The following is a 20,013-nucleotide window of genomic DNA, read 5'->3' on the forward strand; positions in this document are numbered from 1 at the left end:
CTTTAAAATGAGCTTTGCTGATTTTCACTCTCCAAAATTCTTAAGTTAAAAAAATAATTCAAAGCTTTCAAGCATCGACTACCATAAATCCTTAGTATTCAGTTAAGGGCAGGAAGCAGCTTACTTCCTACTCCAGACAAGTTTCATAGAAAAAAAAAAAAAAACAACCCAAAAAAAGGTTTCACAGAATGCAAGAACAGAAGCACTGAAAAGCTGTTTCAAAGCAAACCTCCTAAAACCTTGATATTTTTTTACCCATGTTCAAAACACATTCTACTGCTCTGCTCATTCCCTTTGAGCAGCATCAGTTCTGAACTACAATCCTGGACTTCAGCTGGAAGGAAAGTTAAAATAACTCAGACTTATTTAGGTAGATAATATAACTGCCAAAATGCTACACAGTAAAAACAATTACAAAAAAACAATGTAAAAAATAGTAACTCTAACTTTAAAATGCATTGTTCCAGAATTTCACAATCTCTTACACTGTTTGAGGCATGGCAGCTCTCAAATTCCTTTGGTTTATTATCTAAAAGTACCAGGTCTCACTAGCAGACAATGGAACACACACAGGGAGCATACCTGAATTATTTTTTTCCCATTTTTGCTTAAGCCATATAAATAAAATGTGAATCAAACTAATGGTCTGGAAATTAAGCTATGCAAAACTCTTGGTTAATACATGTTATCATATAATACACCAAAAATTAGTCAACACATTGTTTCCTTTAGTATTATTTGCACACATTTTATCTTATTTTGGTTCATAGATTTAAACATTTAATTCTGTTAACCCAAATCTACAAGTCACTTACATGACCACAAATATCCTATAATCCCACTAACATACATAAAATGCTCATTATTTTATACTACAGTAACTCTTCTTAACTGAAAAATTATCTGTGCATGTTGCAATTCAATTCCTAAAATTAAAAAAAAATAAAGATTAAAGGTTTATAGTGAATTCAGTCAGTTACATGGCTAACCAAAGTTCCCAGAAAAAGTTTATCTGATACATCTGTTAAACAGCAAGAGTGCCTTTTGCGCAGTATAAACATGGAAGTATGAGGTAAATACAAATAAATGAGTTGCACCAGTGTGAAAGCAAATAGTGACCACCCATTAGGTGTCCAAATGAGGAACCTCTGAGAGCAAATGACATTTCCCCTCCTCCACAGAGACATGTCAACCCAGCAAATGCCTGACAAATGAAGTCTCCTGTCTCAAATACAACCTACTCTTGTGGTTAAAAGGCAATGTTGGAAAGCAAAAGTGAAGTGACATTTGCTGCTATTCTGATGGGACCTTGCTTTCAGGTCAAAAGTATGCAAAGTACAGGTGCAAAAATACCAGGGAGTTGTTAACACTACACACACCAGCAAGGACCCAGTGGCTCCACAGTACCAAAACCAGCTTCCATCTCAAATCAACCAACTCTTCAGCCAGAATTTTGCCAAGAGAAATCAAAAATAACAAAGAACAGAGCTCTAACATGAGTCTGTTTGGGAGTTTCTTTCAGAAGTCACTTTCTTCTCCCCATATTTCAGTGTCTATTTGTTTTCCTTTTCCAGGTATTCCTGTTTCCATGGGGAATGAAGCATCATTGATTTTTCACACATTTTTCTGATATTTGAGTGGGTGTCTTAGAATGAGAAAAACAATGCCAAGGAGGCCTTCATGCCCAGCAGAGCACAGCAGACAAGGCTATTCTGGTTCACACTATTCAAACAAGGTTTGTGATACCAACAGAGCAGATGTCAAAAGTCAACTCTCATTGTACAAAATTCTGTGGGAGTACATGTTACTGGGCCACAGCCATGAAAGCTGTCATATCCCCTCTCACAGCCATCATCAACCTCTTTTCTTCACACCATCAGAACATCACTTACATTTAAGTCAAATATTTGTTTCTTCCTTTCCAAAACTGTGTTCATTATCTAGTGTAAGCCACTACTTTCTTTTCTTTCAAAATTAAATCAGTGTTAAGTGAAGTCTAATAAAAGTCAACTCAAGAAACAATCTGCTGTGTGAGCTGAAAACTGTATTTCAAGCAGCAATCAAGGAAGAAGGCAGTGAAATGTGAAGAACTGATGCAAGTCTTCCTAACCAAGTCAGATGCAAGTGCAAGTGACTGATGCAAGTAACTAAAAATCTTCCTAACCACTATCATCAACTTTTAGAAATCATGGGTCAATTAAAAGCCCACACAAACTGTTTTCATTCTCTTTGTATCAGTTTTGAGATGATTTCTGAAGGGCCAAGGGTCAATTCCCAGTATTTCATTCACTGTTTCAGTTTCTGGTACTAGAATGCAGAACAAGGAAGGAAACATGGTCATAAAAAACACACTCCAGAAGAATCAGCACTGGATCAGATTCTCACCTCCTCAGGCTAAGAAAACATCACCTCATTTTGACATACACAAAAAGCCACACAAGGCTTAGTCCTCTTAGGAGGATTAGAAATGCCATCTGTTAATAAATTTGAAGACTAGAGGACAAGTGAAAAATCACTGTACAAATCTTTTCTCATGAAGCCAAAAACAACAAGTATGTTTGACTTATTCGAAACAAACTGTGAACACGGGATTACAACACTGAGAATGCAGCCTGCAGTGTGCGTATCTCTGAGCTTCACCACGAAGAATGGCCCAGAAACACAACTAACCACACACCACAGCTCTCGGGCGATAAAGAATACCCAAGGCTGCAGTCACATGTCCAGAAATAAGAAAGGGGAAGTGCTTGAAAACCTTTTTATAAAACAGAAAATGTCTGGTTAAAAAATACCAAGACACACAAATGAGTCTGTAACAACTAAGAGGTGACTTGTAAGGAAAGCTCATGACAAAATAGAAATATTTCTCCTCTTATGGCTTCAATTCTCTCCACCTTTTTTCCTTCATTTTATCCTTCTCATGGAAGAGGTAATGCCTGCAGGAGTTAAAGGAAACATTCACTTGGATGTCTGCATCTCAGATGATCTAATGGAAAATCTGGCTGTGGGGAAGGGAAGGAGCTCCCACCCGGTCCCTGCTTTCTGCCTTGGCACATGAGCACCTTTGCAAAACAGACATTCATGGATCTCTGATCCTTCCCAGCTCTTCAAGTGCTCTCAGCTGCCCACCAGTAGGCAGCAGAAGGACCACTGGAGTGCAGGGCCATTACCAGCTGTGCCCAGTGCTCCCCGTAGCCACCAGCTCTGTGTCACCTCACTTCTCCCCATCACAGAGGGATCCTCTCAAGCTTGAAGTCACATTCTAAAACTGCACACCCCAACCCAATCCCTTCCCCACACTGGATTTTACAAACCTTATCTCCCTCAAGGGCAGGGCTGACATCCCCTGCTTCCAGGGCAGGTGAGGAGCACAGGCCAGTTACTGCCTCTGGCACTCAGCCTGGCCTCTGCTAAAAACAAGCAACATCTGGCCCTTGTGTCACCTCTCCAGCCCTTTCAGATTCTCTCCTGGTAACTCCTTTCCTCACTTTGCTCTTTCTAAAGCTCTTCTCAGCCTGCATCTCTGAATCCTTATGTAGCCTCTTTTCCCTTCTCTGGATGAGCTGCAGCCATTCCCTATTTGCTGCCCATTCAACACTTGGGCAGGGAATCAAGATTTACACTTTGTAGCTGGGGGTAACAGCCCTACCAGATTCAGCTGTCTAAAAGGAAAGGCCCAGCACAGCAGCACTAGTGCAGAAGTACATGACACGGGCAAGAAGGAATGACAGCAGCTTCAGTATTTAGTCAGCACAGTGCAAATAAGGTGAAACTGTACTCAAGCAGGAGGCTCTTCCAGATATGAGATGTGAAATCTATGAAATGACTGCAGAAACCACTTAGCTCATTTTAAAAATTACAAAAAGAAAAAAAAAAAAAAAAAAAAAGGAAATTCAGACTCCCAAGCATGTTTCAAAGAGCAGTTGCTCCAAGGAGGAAGAAAAGACATCCTTACAGCTACATGAAGTTGTCTTAATACATTCACTGTATTAAACAGTAGACCAAACAACTCTTGTAATTTTCAAGATAGGATGAAAAAATCTTCAAGGCATCACCCTTCCAACCTGAAAGTATGTGGCAAGTTTCTCAGTTACTTATAATGTGGAAAAGAAACAAAAAAAAGACCAAAACAAAAGCCAACAATGTGGAAGGGAGGGAGGAGGGGAAACAGCTGGATCCCACACAAACAGCTGGATCTCTAAGCCAGAAACTGCAGTCGATTGTGTGTTGCAATATTCTCAGCCAAGATAAGAGCAGCAGTCGGGCAGGGCAGGAGAACCTTCTCCCTGGGTGGGACGCTGTAGTCACACTTGAGAGGTTTACACTGCTCTAAGCAAAATATCGACATCACAAACAGCAGTGCTTCCATCTCCCTTCCTTACTTCATTTTGTAAAAAAAGCCCCACTGTATGCATGACCTGCAAGCCATTTTATAAAAAAGGCAGATACAAAACATCTGAGGAAAAGCAAAACTGACTGAAAGTGAGACTTTGCATTTTCACTTTGGGAATTTTGTGTAAAGAGTAGATGAGTAAATGCAAATTTTTCCAGAAGTAAAGAGAACCTGATGCAGGACCAGTTCAAACCAGAAGGGAGTATGTTCAAGAGACAGCATTCCTGCAGTGGCTGATTACATTACCTGTGTGGTCTGAGTGGAGGTGGAGTGAATACAGGCATTGTATATGATAAGAACAGAGCAGCCTTTCTTTGTCAGTCAGGCTCTGTAAGCTTTCTTTAAACAAATTGCACCATTTCAACCTTGCTGCAATCAAGGAGATGCAGACACAGATCCACAATCAGAATTTTTAAATAAAGAAGAGCAATACAGATTAACCTGAACATTAAGGATGGGAAGGAAAGCAAACAACAGCACATACAAAATCTGGAAATCTGGAAAACCTCAGCTCAGTGTTGACTCTGCAGCACATCTGCCAACACACAGACATGTTGCCATTACCTGGCAGCAGCCACAGAAGGCAATCTGGGGCTTCCTTGGCAGAGAAGGAGTGGGAAGCAACACCCCAGAGCTGGCAGGGCTGAAGCTTTTAACCATGTCAGCAGTTTAGGAGATGTGAAATGTCTGCCCACAGATAAGCCAGGCTGTACAGTGGGGAACACACTGACAAACCAGAGACGGGGATTTGAGTCCCAGTTTTGGCATCTCTTAGTGGCTCTGACCTACCCAAGCCAAATTTGGCACTACTAAGAAAGGAGCTGTCCCAGCTTTTATAACCATGATCCCTGTTTGCCAGAACCAAAAGAAACAAATGGGAAAGCAAGCAAGAAGACTGTCTCATTTCTCATGGGAATATAGCATGCCACGTAGGGCCCTGGCATGCGCCAGTCTGGCAAAACCAGAAATGCACAGAGTGAAAGTCTCCTGCTAAAAAGTGAGTGAGAAAGCAAAATGGAACAGTTTATTCTGATAGGAGAGTTATCTGTACTTGAAGGTTTGGCACAACACCTTGAAGTCCCACAGTTATGTTCTCAGTGTCATGTTAATCAGACTGTTTTGATCCCTGGCTGTTAAACTATTTGCTGATATTTACTATTCAGTCCTCCAGTGCTGAACTGCAAACCACTGGTGTATGTGTACGCAGATTTGCAAGGGATTATTTATGCCAACAGTTCTGATCCTTCTGCTTCTTTCCCCACCCATCCCAAGGGGAAAATAGTGGAGATACCAGAACCTTGCTTTAGGGTTGAAATACCTATTTGAGTGCTGCCAATACTTGTTCATGAACTAAAAGTATAAAGAGATCTCTCTGGTATTATTCCTTCAGACATTTCAAGCAAGAGTGTTCAGGGATTGGCTGGTTTTGATCAGAAACAGACACCATCAGAAAATGTATTGTCCCTTCCATCAGCAGGGTGACATGAGACTAAAGACTAATCTTGCAAGTGACAATAACACAGAAGGGGGCATTTTTTTCTCAGAATCACATGGATGTATTGCCCCTGCAAAATTGTAACCAGCTATAAGCAAGCGCAGTGATTAAAGATCACACCCAGCCATGTCCTGTTTAGTCCAAGCTGTTTAAATGACAGACACACAGAGCTATCAATATCTCAAGTATCCTATGGAAATCCTCATATATGCACTCTGGAAGACAGAGAAATGCATCTGAAGCCTTACAATACTAAAGGAGGGGAACAAAAATGTTAAATTAAATAATATTTCCTCTTAAATCTCTAGAGAGTACCACACTTAACACAGTTCAACCAGGACATTAAGCAAACTGGTGTTAAAGAGCTTAAGTTTTTGCTTCTTACCTCCTCAGGTACAATGATTAAAGGGTATTTGTCCTCTGACAAGAAGTTAAAAATAACCCACACTTTAAATGCGTCTTCATCGCTAATCAGCAAAGGACTTTTAGAGAGGTTCTTTTTAGCACAGAGAGTCCAGCACATCCTGTTGAATTCAACTTTATCAAAGTTTCCTTGAACCTAAAGAGAAAAAAATTGAAGAACAACAAAGAAATTTATATGTATGAATGCACAGAACAGCAGATAGACGAAGTTTATCAGGTTTCATCATACAAAAAGCAGCAAGAAAATTGTAGTTTCCACAAAACATCAAGGCCCAAAAGAGCACTGTAGCAACCTAGTCTGACTTCCTGCATGGAATTAAATAAGGAATTTCTCCTAGCAAAACTGACATCCAACCTCCAATTTCTGGTTGAGTTAATAACAGCCTGACTCCATGGAAAGGAGGCTACAGTGCACTTTGGAAGCACATCAGCTTCCAAACCATCTCCAGAGCTGTGTTAGTTCCAGCTGCCCTCCTCTTGCACTGACTTACTGTGATTTTATATAGCAAATTTGGAAACCAGCATAGCCAAATCTAAATGTGGATATGCTAAAAGCGATACTGGAACAACAATTGGGAAGGACCTTTAATATGTTTTTTACTTCACATTACTCAAACTAACTCTTGCAGAGTATTCATAAACAGAATATTTTTTTTTCCTCAAATGCTAATCCACTTAAAATCTTTGCTTTTTCTCAGGCTTGCAAACCTTCGCCTCATTGATACAAAAAGTCCTCTTGTTTTCATTATCCTTTATCATACCTAGCAACTACACCTACAGATCTGTGAATTATTTATATAGGCAAGAGTTCTAATTTACTGGGTTTTTTTAAAACCCTCATTAAAGTTATACATTAAACCTATTCATTATCTCCCCATAACTTAACAATGCTATTTCTCTACTGATGTGTAACTGATAAAGGCATGTCATGCACTGCAAGCCCCTTTGAGATTTTGGAAAACACGCCTAAGAAACAGGTTCTTGCACCTCTTGTGGTAGCGAGACCAGCAATGGCCAGTGATTTTTTTTTATGATAAGCCAAACCACAGATCTCAGATGCTTCAAGAACACCGATGCAAACTGTACAATTTCCTACCCAGTCTGGTAAGTGGTCAAATACAGTGACCACACCACACTGGCTCAGTCAATGACAGACATGAGAAGTTGATGAACTGATGTGGGTGGAGGGGAAGAAGAGGAAAAAAAAGATAAAAAAATGAAGACAGAAATAAACAAGAAACCAACCTGATGACAAGAACAGTCTCCAGGCATAAAAGTGAGACTATGAACAAAAACCACAGACTTTGCATGCTTGCAGAGGGACACCAATGTGAGTGGAGATGCAAGAGGCTACAGCTGTCTTTTGAACTGGGTGGCAGCTGTAGGAGCCAGAGCTGCCACAGCCACAAGTTCAGCATCTGTCTTGTTTGCACAAGAAACATGGATCTTAAATGAAACACGGACTAAATGAACAAACACCCTCTGGATGAAGGGCTAGGAGTCAGGATTCCTCCTTCTTCGTTCTATTTGCCAGCACTCCATTCCTTGGCTACTCTTGCCTGTGCTTTTTCTGTGTCCTCTCCACCCTGCCCGATGAACCGTGACTTTGTTTTCTAGAAGTGCTTTTCCCACCCTGACAGTGAGCAGCTCCACCTTGGAAATGTCCTGGTGGTGCATGGGTTTTGCTAACACAGCAAAGCAGGACTGCAGTGCCTTGAGCAGGAGGTTTCAGAACTACTTTACCACGGGGCAATAGATCCGGTGGTGCCAGCAGTCCCACTTTAGACATGCAAGCCCTTTTTTCAGGATCCAGACTTGATCCTGAAATGGACTTTGTAGGGCCTATGTGTCATCCAGAACATGTTTATGTTGTTTAGGAATTATTCAGGACAATAATTACATCAGCACAGAAGCCCTGGGCTCTCCAAAATAACAGTCCTGAAAATATAACAAGCATTGGTAGTATAGCTTGCATTCATGAAGTTGCCTGGAAGATGAGATAACCTGAGGTTTGAACAATGTCCTTTGTCTCCCCACACCAGGACTCTTCCCCGCTCTAAATAAGGCCTGCTGTAAAATACCACCACTGCCATCACTGAAAGGGAAACATTTCCAATTGGTATTTAAAGATATACATTGTAAATAACAGAACATGCTAAAATGTGGTTAAGGAACCAAGTAAAACAAATCATGGAGACACTATATTGGCAAATCACAGCTCCCTCCTGAAAGAGACATTTACAGAACCATACAGGTTTTGTTTCAGATGCAAGCAAATTCTAGATACATCTATCTGCTGAGTAACAAGATGCATAACACTGGAAATCATCAACCAGGCAATACTAATTACTCAAATATTTATTGAAATTACCTATGTAGATAAAGGAAACTATTTGCAGCAAATGTTTTAATCATTTAACTACTTGCCTGTCTTGACAATTGTCCCTTTCTTGATGATTCCTTGGTTCTATACAAGAAGGCTTTATTGCAGGGTAAGTTAGCACCAAAAAAATATAAAAAGTTTCAACTGCATTTAAGAGTACACTGTTATTTCCAAAGGTTACAAAGTCCCCTCAGTAAATTCTAAGTCACAGTTATATAAATATTTTAAAAGAAATGTAATAAATCGTTCTTTAAATATTTTATTAATATCTTAAATATCAAAATATCTTAAATCAAAAAAAACTTTTCCTGAGCCAGTGGCTCTGGCTCGAATCAATTAATTCTCCATAAGATACATGACTGGAAATTGAGAGAACTTCCTATGTATCTGGGGTATAAAGCATCACTCCCTCTTTAGTAGCTTTGCTTACTAGAATATACTAACAGCAATTTTTCTACAATCACCCCATCCAAAATAACAGATTATGCCTTAGAAAAATAAATAAAGAAGGAGTTTCTTGTTTGCTTTTTTTTGCTTGTTTGTTTTAAACAAAGGAGACACGCAATGAATCAGTGACTTCATCCCACTGCATGTTGCCTTTTGGCACTGATGTAAACTCATCTCTAAAAGAAGAGAAGTCACAGTCAAGATTTTTCCTGTCCAAAAAGACAGTCTTCTATCCAAACAACTTCACTAATTTTCTTGTTTACAAGCATTTAGTCAAGATCAAATAACATGAAGTTACAGGTAATTTAATCCTGTTCCTTAACACTTTAATCTTCTAAGATTAACTGATGATACGGATATATCAGGCAATCACTAGAAGTCAGATCAGTGTATGAATAAAAAGAAAGTATACACAGTCATGCTCTTCCCTTTCATACCTACTTACATAGCCAGGTCTGTCATTTTCAGATAGAAGTGTTACTTAAATGCAATTTTGCTCTTCATTTCCGTAACTATTCTCCCTAGAAACACCCTTTAACAATAAAGCATTTTTATATTTGAAAAAGCCATACATATCTCTTTTGGGTTTTCTTTACTTAATAGCTTGCTTGGTTCAGCCTCTCCCACTGTAATCCTTTGGTAAAAAATAAATTAAGGCCTTTTCTTTTATCACAGGATTTGGGAAAAAAGACTGCTTGGTCTCCACAGGATCTCAGACAGCCAAGATGAAGCAGAAAGGAGATCACAACTTCTTAGGGACAAAGCAGGATTCTTCAGCATCAAACAAGTAAGCCATTAATGAGGTACCTTTACGTGTATTAAAGGCCAACAACTCCCATACATCAAACAGGACACTCTTGGGACTTCTCCCATACTCTTTGAGTATGACAGAAACACAAACTAGAGAGGCAGAGAAGCTGATAAGTCTTTGCTAGATATAAGCTCCTAGACTGCATTATATATATCACATTTTCCACCAACATTAAATGAAGGAGCAAAAATCAGCAAATGGGGTTGAGGAGTTTGCATCATGTGCAGTTGTTGCATTGGACTTCTCTCCAGTATGTCAGTTCAGTTTTTCACATAACAAAGGAGGGCAAACAGTTCTGTATCTCTGCAGCCACAACATCAAAGTTTAAGGGTTTCTGGGACTGGCCCTCAAATGTATGAGAAATCAGTGGTGTTGAAGCTGATGTTTCCACTATCACGTGAGCTGCTTTTGCTGTCCAGCCCAGTACGTGAACTGAAGACAGAAAAAAATCAGAAAGATCATTGTTTGGGGTTTCTTAACCTTCCAACCCAGTGACCACCTATTTTAGAACATGATGGAGAGGAGGAGAGGAGAGGGGAGGGGAAGCCCTGCTGGCTTTCCAGAGTTTCTCCTCAAACAAGGCACAACAGAATACTGAAGAATGCTCAGACACAAAAGGAAAGAACTTGCAAGACAAAACTTCAAAACATGCCCTAATATCACCCACTGTAATTCTCTGAAGGGATCTACTTATTAAATATTACTTATTCGTGACAAAGAGTGGAGACATTTTTACCTTTCTGTTTGCAAAGGAGTCTGTGACAATATTTTGTTATAGCTGCAGTATAAAGTGGGACAACCTATAGCTCCCAGACACTTTCAGATAAATTCACGCTGAGGTGCTTTATAAATATAAGTATGGTTCTGCATGAACACAGTTTAGGGAAGGGCCAGATGTAACAGGAAATAGAAATCAAGGAGAGAAGAGGTAGAGAACAGTGCACCCTTCCATTTTCAGGCATAGGCTCTCCAAAGTAGCTGCCCTGTGAGGACCCCACAGACACACTCCCAACCAGTGGCTTCACACCAGCAGCAGCCTCCTGCATGCACCAGTCACCACAAAGACATTCTGACAACAAGAGCTAATACAAGAAAGCACAGAACACAAGAATTCAAAACTTACCTTTTCCAAGATGAATCTGTTTAGGTAAGGCATGTAACCCTGATTGGAAACTGGTCCTTCATCATCATCCCTAAAGTGCTCTTCCAAGGCCACTGGATCATGGGGAACATTTAACACTGTGCACAAGTTGTGAGAAAGGACCTAAGGACAGAAGAGAAACAAGTGACACTGCTGACAGCTTTAACCATGGTGTGTTCTCTCCAGAGCAGACCTGTGACTCCAAAACCACGTGCAAAGTGACACTTTGATGTCACCACAAGCTCTGCCCCACAAAGTTTTGTCAGAAAGCAAAACATAACTTAAAAATCCTGATTTGATGGTCCAGAGGGCTGGACCTCTCTGTGCTATGTGTGAGCACAGAAAGAGGTCCAGCCCTAGAGAGCTGGAAATGCAGCTACACAAGCTCCCCTTTGTACATATATCCCCATGCAGCTGAAAACCAGGAGAGGCATGCAGGAACACCAGAATAATATTTGCAGAGTGAAGTCAGATAGCTATCAAAACAACCACAAACACCTTGCCTTTGAAATTATAAATATTTATATCTAGTGAAAATGAGCAACAAAGAAAACAACTCAATATGTAGCTTTCATTTACAAAGAAATGACTATTCAGATTAAAACATTAACTATGGATTTCTCTCATCTGCTTGCTTTTGGGCTGCTTCTCAACATTGACCCCATGCTTCAGTTAGCAAAGGAAAGTAATGTTACAGAAAGAGGAAGGGTTTAGGTGTGCTTCTCAAATTTTTATTTTAAAAAGCTATTTGCATGAAGTATGTCATGAACTTGACACCCACTAACACTCATGTCTGTTCTTGAGAAATGACCTTCAAGAAGAGACTACACACTTGACTAATTTTAAGGAAGTACTGAAAACTAACTGGTAGCCAGCACATCTCAACTTCTTCAGCCTGAGCTGAGCTTTGCAAGCACAGACTAACACCTCAGTACCAACAGGAAGGCAGAGCCCGGGCAGTAGCGACTCCTGTGCTACCAGCACTTCCAAAAAAAGGCAAAATCGCCATCCCTTTTGCTGTTCACACTGTCTGGAGTCAGGTCAGACCTGTAACAGGCTGCCCACTGTACACCAAGCACTGGGGAGACCTCTCCCTCGGCATGATGCAGAGCTGAGCCTCTGAAGATCGTGGACCACCAACATGAGCTGGGTTAATGATTTAATATCACACTCCCTGCCATGGTTTGGGTTGAAAAAATGTAACAAAGGCAAAAAATATAGCAAAAAAAAATTACACAGAGGTAAAACATATCACATCTTTTGAAAAGGTATGCTGCAGTGCTATTATATTTTTTAAACTGACAACTGCATGGAATGAAGTGCAACTCAATTTTGTGGGCTTTATATAGAATTTTAAAAAACAGACCCAAATGATGCAAAGAGAAAACAGTAAAAAAAAAATGTGCAGAAAACTTCTAAGCATGTCTGATTAGGTGAGTAGACATAAAGTGGTCAAAGATGGAGTAGTCATAAAAGAAGTTAAAGTCTGAAGTTGTCAAAGCCTAGGAAATCAAACCAAAGCTACACACTTAAAATGTCTGGACTTTCCCCCACCCACCTGCCCACAAGAAAAAAGAAAATGTACATTTACTATTCTGATGCATGATAAGGAGACAGCAGAATCTAAGTGCTAGTTAGCAGAAAATATTACAAAGATAACCTGAGATGTATATTCACTTTAGAGGAGAATTCCTCTCTACATACCTCTGAAGTTAAACTTGTTTTTAGAAAAGATGCTTCCATGAGAAATACATATTTTCACTGATGTATGCTAACACTAAGGCATTAGAGCTAATAAGGTGCAGAAATTTAAAAACAGTTAAACAACAGCATCAGCCATAGCACAAAAGCCGCACTTCCCAAAGCAGCAAAAGAACATTTAGAAGTTATCACACCCCTCTCCATCAACAGTATATTTCATTTCAATCCATCCTTGTCTCTAACCATCACATCAGATCAAGTCTTTGAGTCCATGTGATTTACATATGGGGTTGGGGGAATGTATTATCAAGTGTTTCCCCTTCTATTTAAGGCTTCTGCTGTTATTTATAGAAGCCTGAGGGATTCTTGAATTTCTGAGAGAGATGATCACTGTTTTCCAACCACACTGTAGTTACTAATACTATAACTAAAAAACTACTCAGCTAATAAAAATATTCTAAAAGCATGACTGATTTCAGCTTACTACCAAAGTAAATTAAAAGTCTAAATAAAATACTTTCTTATTATGTCCTTTCTACATATTTATCTTCTCCTTTTTTTGGTGTTCTTGCTGTGCTTGGGCTGTCAGAAACCTGGTGGTTTCCACATCAAGTGACCAACTTACCAGGAAGGAATTCCACTTTCAATGATTTTCTAAGATCTGCCTTATCTGTAATCTCTCTGGTGCCCAGTGCTCTCCTTTCATAACTCAGGAAATTCCTCAGTGCCTGCCAAAGCCTGCCATTCTCTAACGCGGCCAAGCGCCAGCTGAATTCTTCACTTGCACGGTAAGCCAGAAAAATTCTGCCCTGAGGTCTCCTTTGGTTTAGTTTTGCTCTCTCAAATCACATTATCTGGACCAGAAGATACTCTATGTTAATTAACAACAACAAAAACAAAAAAAAAACCAACAAAAATAAACCAGCAAAAAAAAAACCCCGAAGAACAATTAACTGAGCACTAGGTTAATTAGGGTACAAAAAAAGCACCTTGCCTTGCAGAAGCTACATCAACCATGAGGAAGTTTTGCACCAGTCAGGATTATTCCCCCAGTGCCCATAGGGTTGCTAGATAACTTTCTTCTTCCACATTTATCATGCTCTGGATGCCATGTTTAACAATTTACCTTCATGCCAAAGCCCAGAGACTGATCTCTGCTGCAGCACATGGGTACAGTGGGGGTCCCCAAACTGGAGTGTGAGACAGCACAAGGAGCCTGCACAAGGATCACGACACCAGTGAACTCCAGGTACAACAACTCCTTCATTCTCAAGGGGAAGTTTTGTAAGAAAGATGCCTGGTGACATCCCATCTTTCCCTGGGAACACTGAATGTGTTCTGTTCCAAATACAAATACAAGCAAGCTGAATGCCAAAGGTCATCACAGACTTTGGATTTACTTTATTTATGCCCTGTTTCCTGCTGCTTTACCTTCAGGTCTACTCTGCCAGAGCTGCTCCCTTCTTGAGTTGCCATTTTCCAAAACTTTCAGCACGTGTTGAATTGTTACCATCTGAGTAGTTCCATTTAACCTTGTCCATAAATGTGATCTGCATTTCTACAGGGAGAGGGAGGATCTGCTAGACTACTGACTGCTCAGTGACAAAAATTTGGCCCAGATTACAGTGGGAGCATTACCAGGGCAGACTAATCCTGCAGTAGCTATTGTCAGCTTCTTGGTAGTTTTTTTCTCTTCCATCTTTCAGGGGGGTCTTCCCACTCCCCTTCTCTTTTTCAGATTTCAAAATGTTGGCATCCCAGATCCTGACAGCTCCATTCACTGGCTTTGTGTGAATTCATTCCAAGACATTCTTGGCTCATCCCTCCCTAACATCCATGTCAGCAGCCATCCAGCCAGCCAAAATAAGGCTACTCACAAGCACTTTCCCTTGTTCTTTTATGACCAGTGTTGAAGTAGCATCATATAAGCCCCTTGTCACAAGCATCAGGTCTTTTTGTCCAGGGTACACCGTGTGCACACCATATGCTGCATCATAACATCCCCAAGCTTCCTTATCCACTCAGGTAGCACATACCCCATTATTTAACACTGGGGTTACTGCAGCAGCCTCTTTCCCAGCTGGATAAGTGTATTCCAGCCCAGCCTCCACCAGCCCAGGTTCCTGATATTTGTGCCCTTTGCCCACATCAGCTCCTGTTCCTTCATTCACTTCTTTCATCCCTGGGCATTTGCACACCCCTCATCACCATTTTCAACAACCTCACCCTTCCTTTTGCCTTGATTATCTGCACAATTCCCCTTGGCCTCCAGTCATATGGTGGTGTCAGCCTGCATCTGCCCAAGTTGCCAAGGGAATTGCCTTTCTGTCCTGGGCCTCCTAGCCCTTAGGAAGAGCTCCTTGTAAACATACTCCAGGTACTGCACCCGTCTTCTAAATCTTCCCTGAAACCAGTTGACAAAACAGAATCACAAAATCCATTAGGCTGAAAAGAACCTCTGAGATCAAGTCCAACCTATGACTGAACACCACCATGTCAATCAGACCATGGCACTGGATTGTGCCACGTTCAGTATTTCCTTAAACACCTCCAGGGACTCCATCACTTCCCTGGGAAGCCCATTCCAATATCTAATCAGCCCCTCTGTGAAAAGATTCTTCCTAATATCCAACCTGAACCTCCTCTGGTGCAGCTTAAGCTTTTGTCCTCTTGCTGGGTGCCTGGAAGAAAAGACCAACCCCAGCCTGGCTACAAGCTCTCTGCAGGCAGTTGTGGAGTGATAAGGTCCTGCCTGAGCCTCCTTTTCTCCAGGCTGAACACCCCCAGCTCCCTCAGCTGCTCCTCACAGGACTTGTGCTTCAGACCCTTTCCCAGCTCTGTTCCCTTCTCTGGACTCGCTCCAGCCCCTCAATGTCCTTCCTAAACTGAGGGGCCCAGAACTGGGCACAGCACTCCAGGTGTGGCCTCACCAGTGCCCAGCACAGGGGACAATCCCTGCCCTGGCCCTGCTGGCCACACTATTGCTGATCCAGGCCAGGATGCCACTGGCTGCCTTGGCCACCTGGGCACTGTTGGCTCAAGGTTAACCAGGCTGCTGATCCACTGGGAGCTGCTACCCTCAAGCACAGCGTCATGGCCCCGTCATCTCCTCATGCTCCCTGTTTTAGTCTATAGGCTGCCTGGGCTTTCCTGGCAGAGCAGCATCCCTCCCTCACACCCTACCCTGACACACACACTGAGCCCTGCTGACAGCCCCAGAGCAGGACCCTGTCCCGTGAGTCACCGTGACTAATTTCCTACTGCCCTCCGCCACTGCACAAAGCCGATTGTCCGGCCGGGGTCCTGCCTACTCGGTGTGGGCTCCCAACCCTGCCCCTGCCTCGCTACATTGTTCAAGGTCTTCCTCTCTGCTCAGACCATCCCTCTCACCCCTGATTACACCATTCTTCCTCTTCCCACATTCTTCCTTCTCATTTAGCGGAAAAGCAAAGGTAAGAGGTATAACAAGCCTGTAATACCCCAGATATAGAACAGACCGGTATAAGTTTTCTAAGACTGACAAGTAGCTTTGGTCACCCAAAGTTATAATAACAGGCCTGAATGAGACAGTATTTTCACATGTGCCACACCACCCACATTCTGCAGATAGCATCCAGGAATCCAAGACCCCAAGACTTGGAAAATACACCCCAATGCAGCATGTAAAACAAAACGAGAACACCAAAATCAAACCCACTGCCTAAGCAGAGACAAGTCACAAAGCAATGTGTGGAAGAGCTTCCAGAGAGGGTGTAAAAACTAATTGGTGGATCTTTCCGAGATCCAACCATACACACATTCTACAAGCAGTTCTGGAGGCTGTCAAGCAGAACTGTATTTAAAATTACAGGTTTCAAGGTCCAGATGAAAAGCAGATTTAATGCTGGCACCTTAGAGAAACTTCTAAAACAAGTTAATTTTAAAATTGCAGATTGTAAGAAAGATGAAATTGGATCTAAGTGTAGGAAAGGAAGTCATTTGCATGTAGCTTGTGCTGGAATCACAGCAGCAGCTGTAAATGTGTACACAGAACTTAAACCTGAGCCTTGCTGTATCAGTATTTGAATGTGCCAAAAAACACACAGGCAAAACAACTGTGTCCAGCTTTAAAGCTGTAATTTAAGAACAGAACACACAAATGTTTCTGCTGATGTAGAAAAAAAGACTAAGAGCTGCAGCCAGCATCACAGTAGAAATTCTGAAGACTGCCAGCTGAAAAAAAGTAGAAAAACCCAAACAAAGAAATCAGTGCATACTGGAAGAAGACAATACTCAAAATTACACAGAGGACTGATTTGACTGTCTCCTCTCTCAGCAGCTCAGAACATATACAAAAGATACAAACGAATAAAAAACATCTTATAACATCCTTACTATTCCAAGCAAGCCCCATGTTTGCCCTCAAGCATTTGCTTTTTCTCCAGACTACAAAACAGACCAAACTGACTCACCTCCATCCATCTGCTCTAGATCTACTGAAAACAAATGTGTGATGCAAACCCTTCACAGTAGGGCCTTAACTACAGAACACACACACAGACACATTTATTTTTCTCATAGTATTTAAAGTTAATTATTTTTATGTAAGGCTCAAAGGTCACTACTAGAGCAACTAGAAATCACTCCCTTTAACAACCAAACGTATTATCCTTAGGAACTTCCCTGCAACATGATGGCACCACCTTATACTGGATTACACAAACCAAAGACACTGCCATTAAGTTTTCTTACTGAGAAGGGAAGAGTTCAGCAGGTTACAACACTGCCATTCTCACAAAACAAATAAGTTTTTATCATTTTTTTAAAAACAGCAGTTCCACTAAATTATTAAGCATATTTTTTCTAATGTCACAGATCTCTGCTAACCTGCTGATCTCCAAATATCATCTCTCCATTTCACAGGAGTGCTGTATCTTCCTCATGATGGTAAGAAACACTTCATTGTGAAATACCTCCTCAGGACAATACAGCCCTATCTCAATCATACAGGAACTTCTCATTTGCTGTCCTGCCGGTCCTTTTTAACCATGTGGGTCCACTGCCACCCCGCACACCTTTGCTCCCCAGAAGGGAGCACAGAAGGAAGTTTGACATCACATACTGCATTTGCCACAAAAAATCTCTGTAAGAACAGCCTCTACTCCCTCCTGTGTCTCCTGAAAACTAACTATTGGTGGCCACAGGAGAAAGTCACAACCTCGTTTCAGACTTGTTTCTGCACTCCCAGATCCTCCACCTGACACTTCCCACGGGAGCCTTTATGTCACAAACAGAACTGCACAAATACACAAAGCCCTGCTTTTTTTGGTGACACTGTACCAGCCCACTGGCAGCTTCTTTAGCCATTTTATTCAGACCACGAGAGGTTTTGCGCTGGCCTGCACGACAACACATCTGCAGATACCCTCAGGTGAGTGCATGGAGCATAAAAGGTGTAGTAGGTAAGCATGACAGGAAAGCAAGATCCCTGTAAAAGCAGAATAATTAAAAAAAAAAAAAAAAAAAAAAAAAAAAAAAGCCTTCTTCAGTTCAACCTGCAACGCTGGAACACAAATACTCACTTTCATTGACACCCCCTGTGAAAAACCCAAGACCTGCACACATTTTCAGCTCGAGTTCACAGCCAGTGCTGGCGTCTCGCCCGAATCCTGCCCCGCAGTCACTTCTGGCCGAGTTCGGCTCTATCTCACAGGCCGATCACCCCAGGAAAAGAAAAGGGGAAGAGGAACAGGCTGCTTGCAGCATGCTGCCAGGTCCGGACCCTCATTACATAACGCTAAAAATAAAGTCCACGAGCGACCAGCCACGCTTGGAGACACCACCCACAGCACGGCCACTGTCGCCCGTGGAGCGAATCCCACAAAAGGCGCAAACCTCGGCTAATTGCTGCGGGCCCAGCACCGAGCACAAGGACCCACAGTCTCGAATGTCAACAGGTGTTGCGTTCTTATTCAAAATATTTATTTAGCCAGATTCCTGCTATTATTCTCAGGCCAAGACGGTCCCATAAAGCAGGGCCAAGATGGGACTGGATTCAGAGAGCTGCCTGAGAGCTCTTTTAAGAGCACAAACACTACTTCAGCGTATAAGCTAAGGAAAGAATGGCACAGTTGGAGCCTCTTGACTAATTCTCCTGTTTATATCCAAATAAGAGGGCACTGTGGAACCTCTCTCTCCCCTTGGCAAGCTGTGAATTTCACTCAGACGCAGCCAACCCCTATAGATGGGACCTTGTGGCTACCCCACAAAAGATTTTGGCCAGAAAGGGTAGCAAGGACATGTGCTTGAAAGCGGACCAGAAGCACAACAAGGGTTTGTGCACTGACATCTCGGGGAGGACGGAACGCCTGCCTGGGCAGAATGAAAATCAGCCTGCCCGGGCTCCAGGACGGGTCCGCGCCAGCCTCCCGCGGGACGGAGGCGGCCGGGGCCCGCAGGGACAGCGGTGCCGTGGGACGAACGGCGGTGAAAACGCGATTTACAGCGCCCAGGAGAGCCTCGAAAGCCCGTATGTCCCCAGCGGCGGCCGCCGCAGGCAGGTCGCAGCCCTCGCCCCGTGCCCGCGGTGCCAGCGCTCGGCCCGGGCCGTGTCCGCCCCCCGCACCCCACCGGGCTCGGCGCCCCCCGCTTGCCTTGAGCTGGGACTTGGAGACCTTCCCGCTGTGGTCGAGGTCGAGGGCGGTGAAGGCGTGCCAGATGGACTTGAGCAGCTCCTCCTTGAGCCCCACCATGGCCGGCCCGTGCCCGCCGCCGCTGTGCCCCGGCCTGCTCGGGGCCCGGGGGCGCGGCCCGGCCCGGCCCGGCCCCGCTGGCACCGCCCCGGCAGCCGCGTCCCGCCCCGGCCCGGCCCCGGCCCCCTCACGGGGCTGAGGGGTCCCGTTCTCCGGCCTGGCGAGGCTTCTCTCCTGCCGCCGGAGTGCCTTGGACTCTTACTAGGAAATGCACGCGGTTCAATGGACAAGTGCAAGGTTTTGTCCTTTTCAGTTTATTTCTGATGGCTCGCTGTAACCTGAATAAATTAACATTTGTCACTTTGCTGTTCTTCAGCACTTTCACATAGGTTTTCACCTCAGCTGAGACAGTAAATAAAACAGGATTGTCATTTGATATGCTACTAGATAGTTAAAATAAGCACTATGTGGTAACAAAAACTGTCGTGAATATATCAGTGAGCCTGATACTTTTCTATCTTTCCAAATAATTCCCCCCTAGAAAATGG

At 42.7% G+C, this 20,013-nt stretch overlaps 1 protein-coding gene across 1 annotated transcript in view; it reads right to left on the minus strand.

The window, feature by feature from the left end:
- SWAP70 (switching B cell complex subunit SWAP70) overlaps window positions 1-19,575 on the minus strand; it is a 35,145-nt gene extending 15,570 nt beyond the window's left edge. Inside the window, exons 1-3 of the mRNA XM_005529028.3 lie at window positions 19,427-19,575; window positions 11,076-11,216; window positions 6,274-6,447 (exon numbers count right to left, since the gene is read on the minus strand). Coding sequence (XP_005529085.1) covers window positions 6,274-6,447; window positions 11,076-11,216; window positions 19,427-19,525 — 414 coding nt within the window. The 5' untranslated portion in view covers window positions 19,526-19,575. The remainder of the gene's footprint in view (window positions 1-6,273; window positions 6,448-11,075; window positions 11,217-19,426) is intronic.
- Window positions 19,576-20,013: the final 438 nt, after the last annotated feature.

Source organism: Pseudopodoces humilis, chromosome 7 (genome assembly GCF_049639895.1).
Source record: "Pseudopodoces humilis isolate 2021_Gansu_Grassland_sample_001 chromosome 7, ASM4963989v1, whole genome shotgun sequence".
Taxonomy (NCBI): Eukaryota; Metazoa; Chordata; class Aves; order Passeriformes; family Paridae; genus Pseudopodoces; species Pseudopodoces humilis.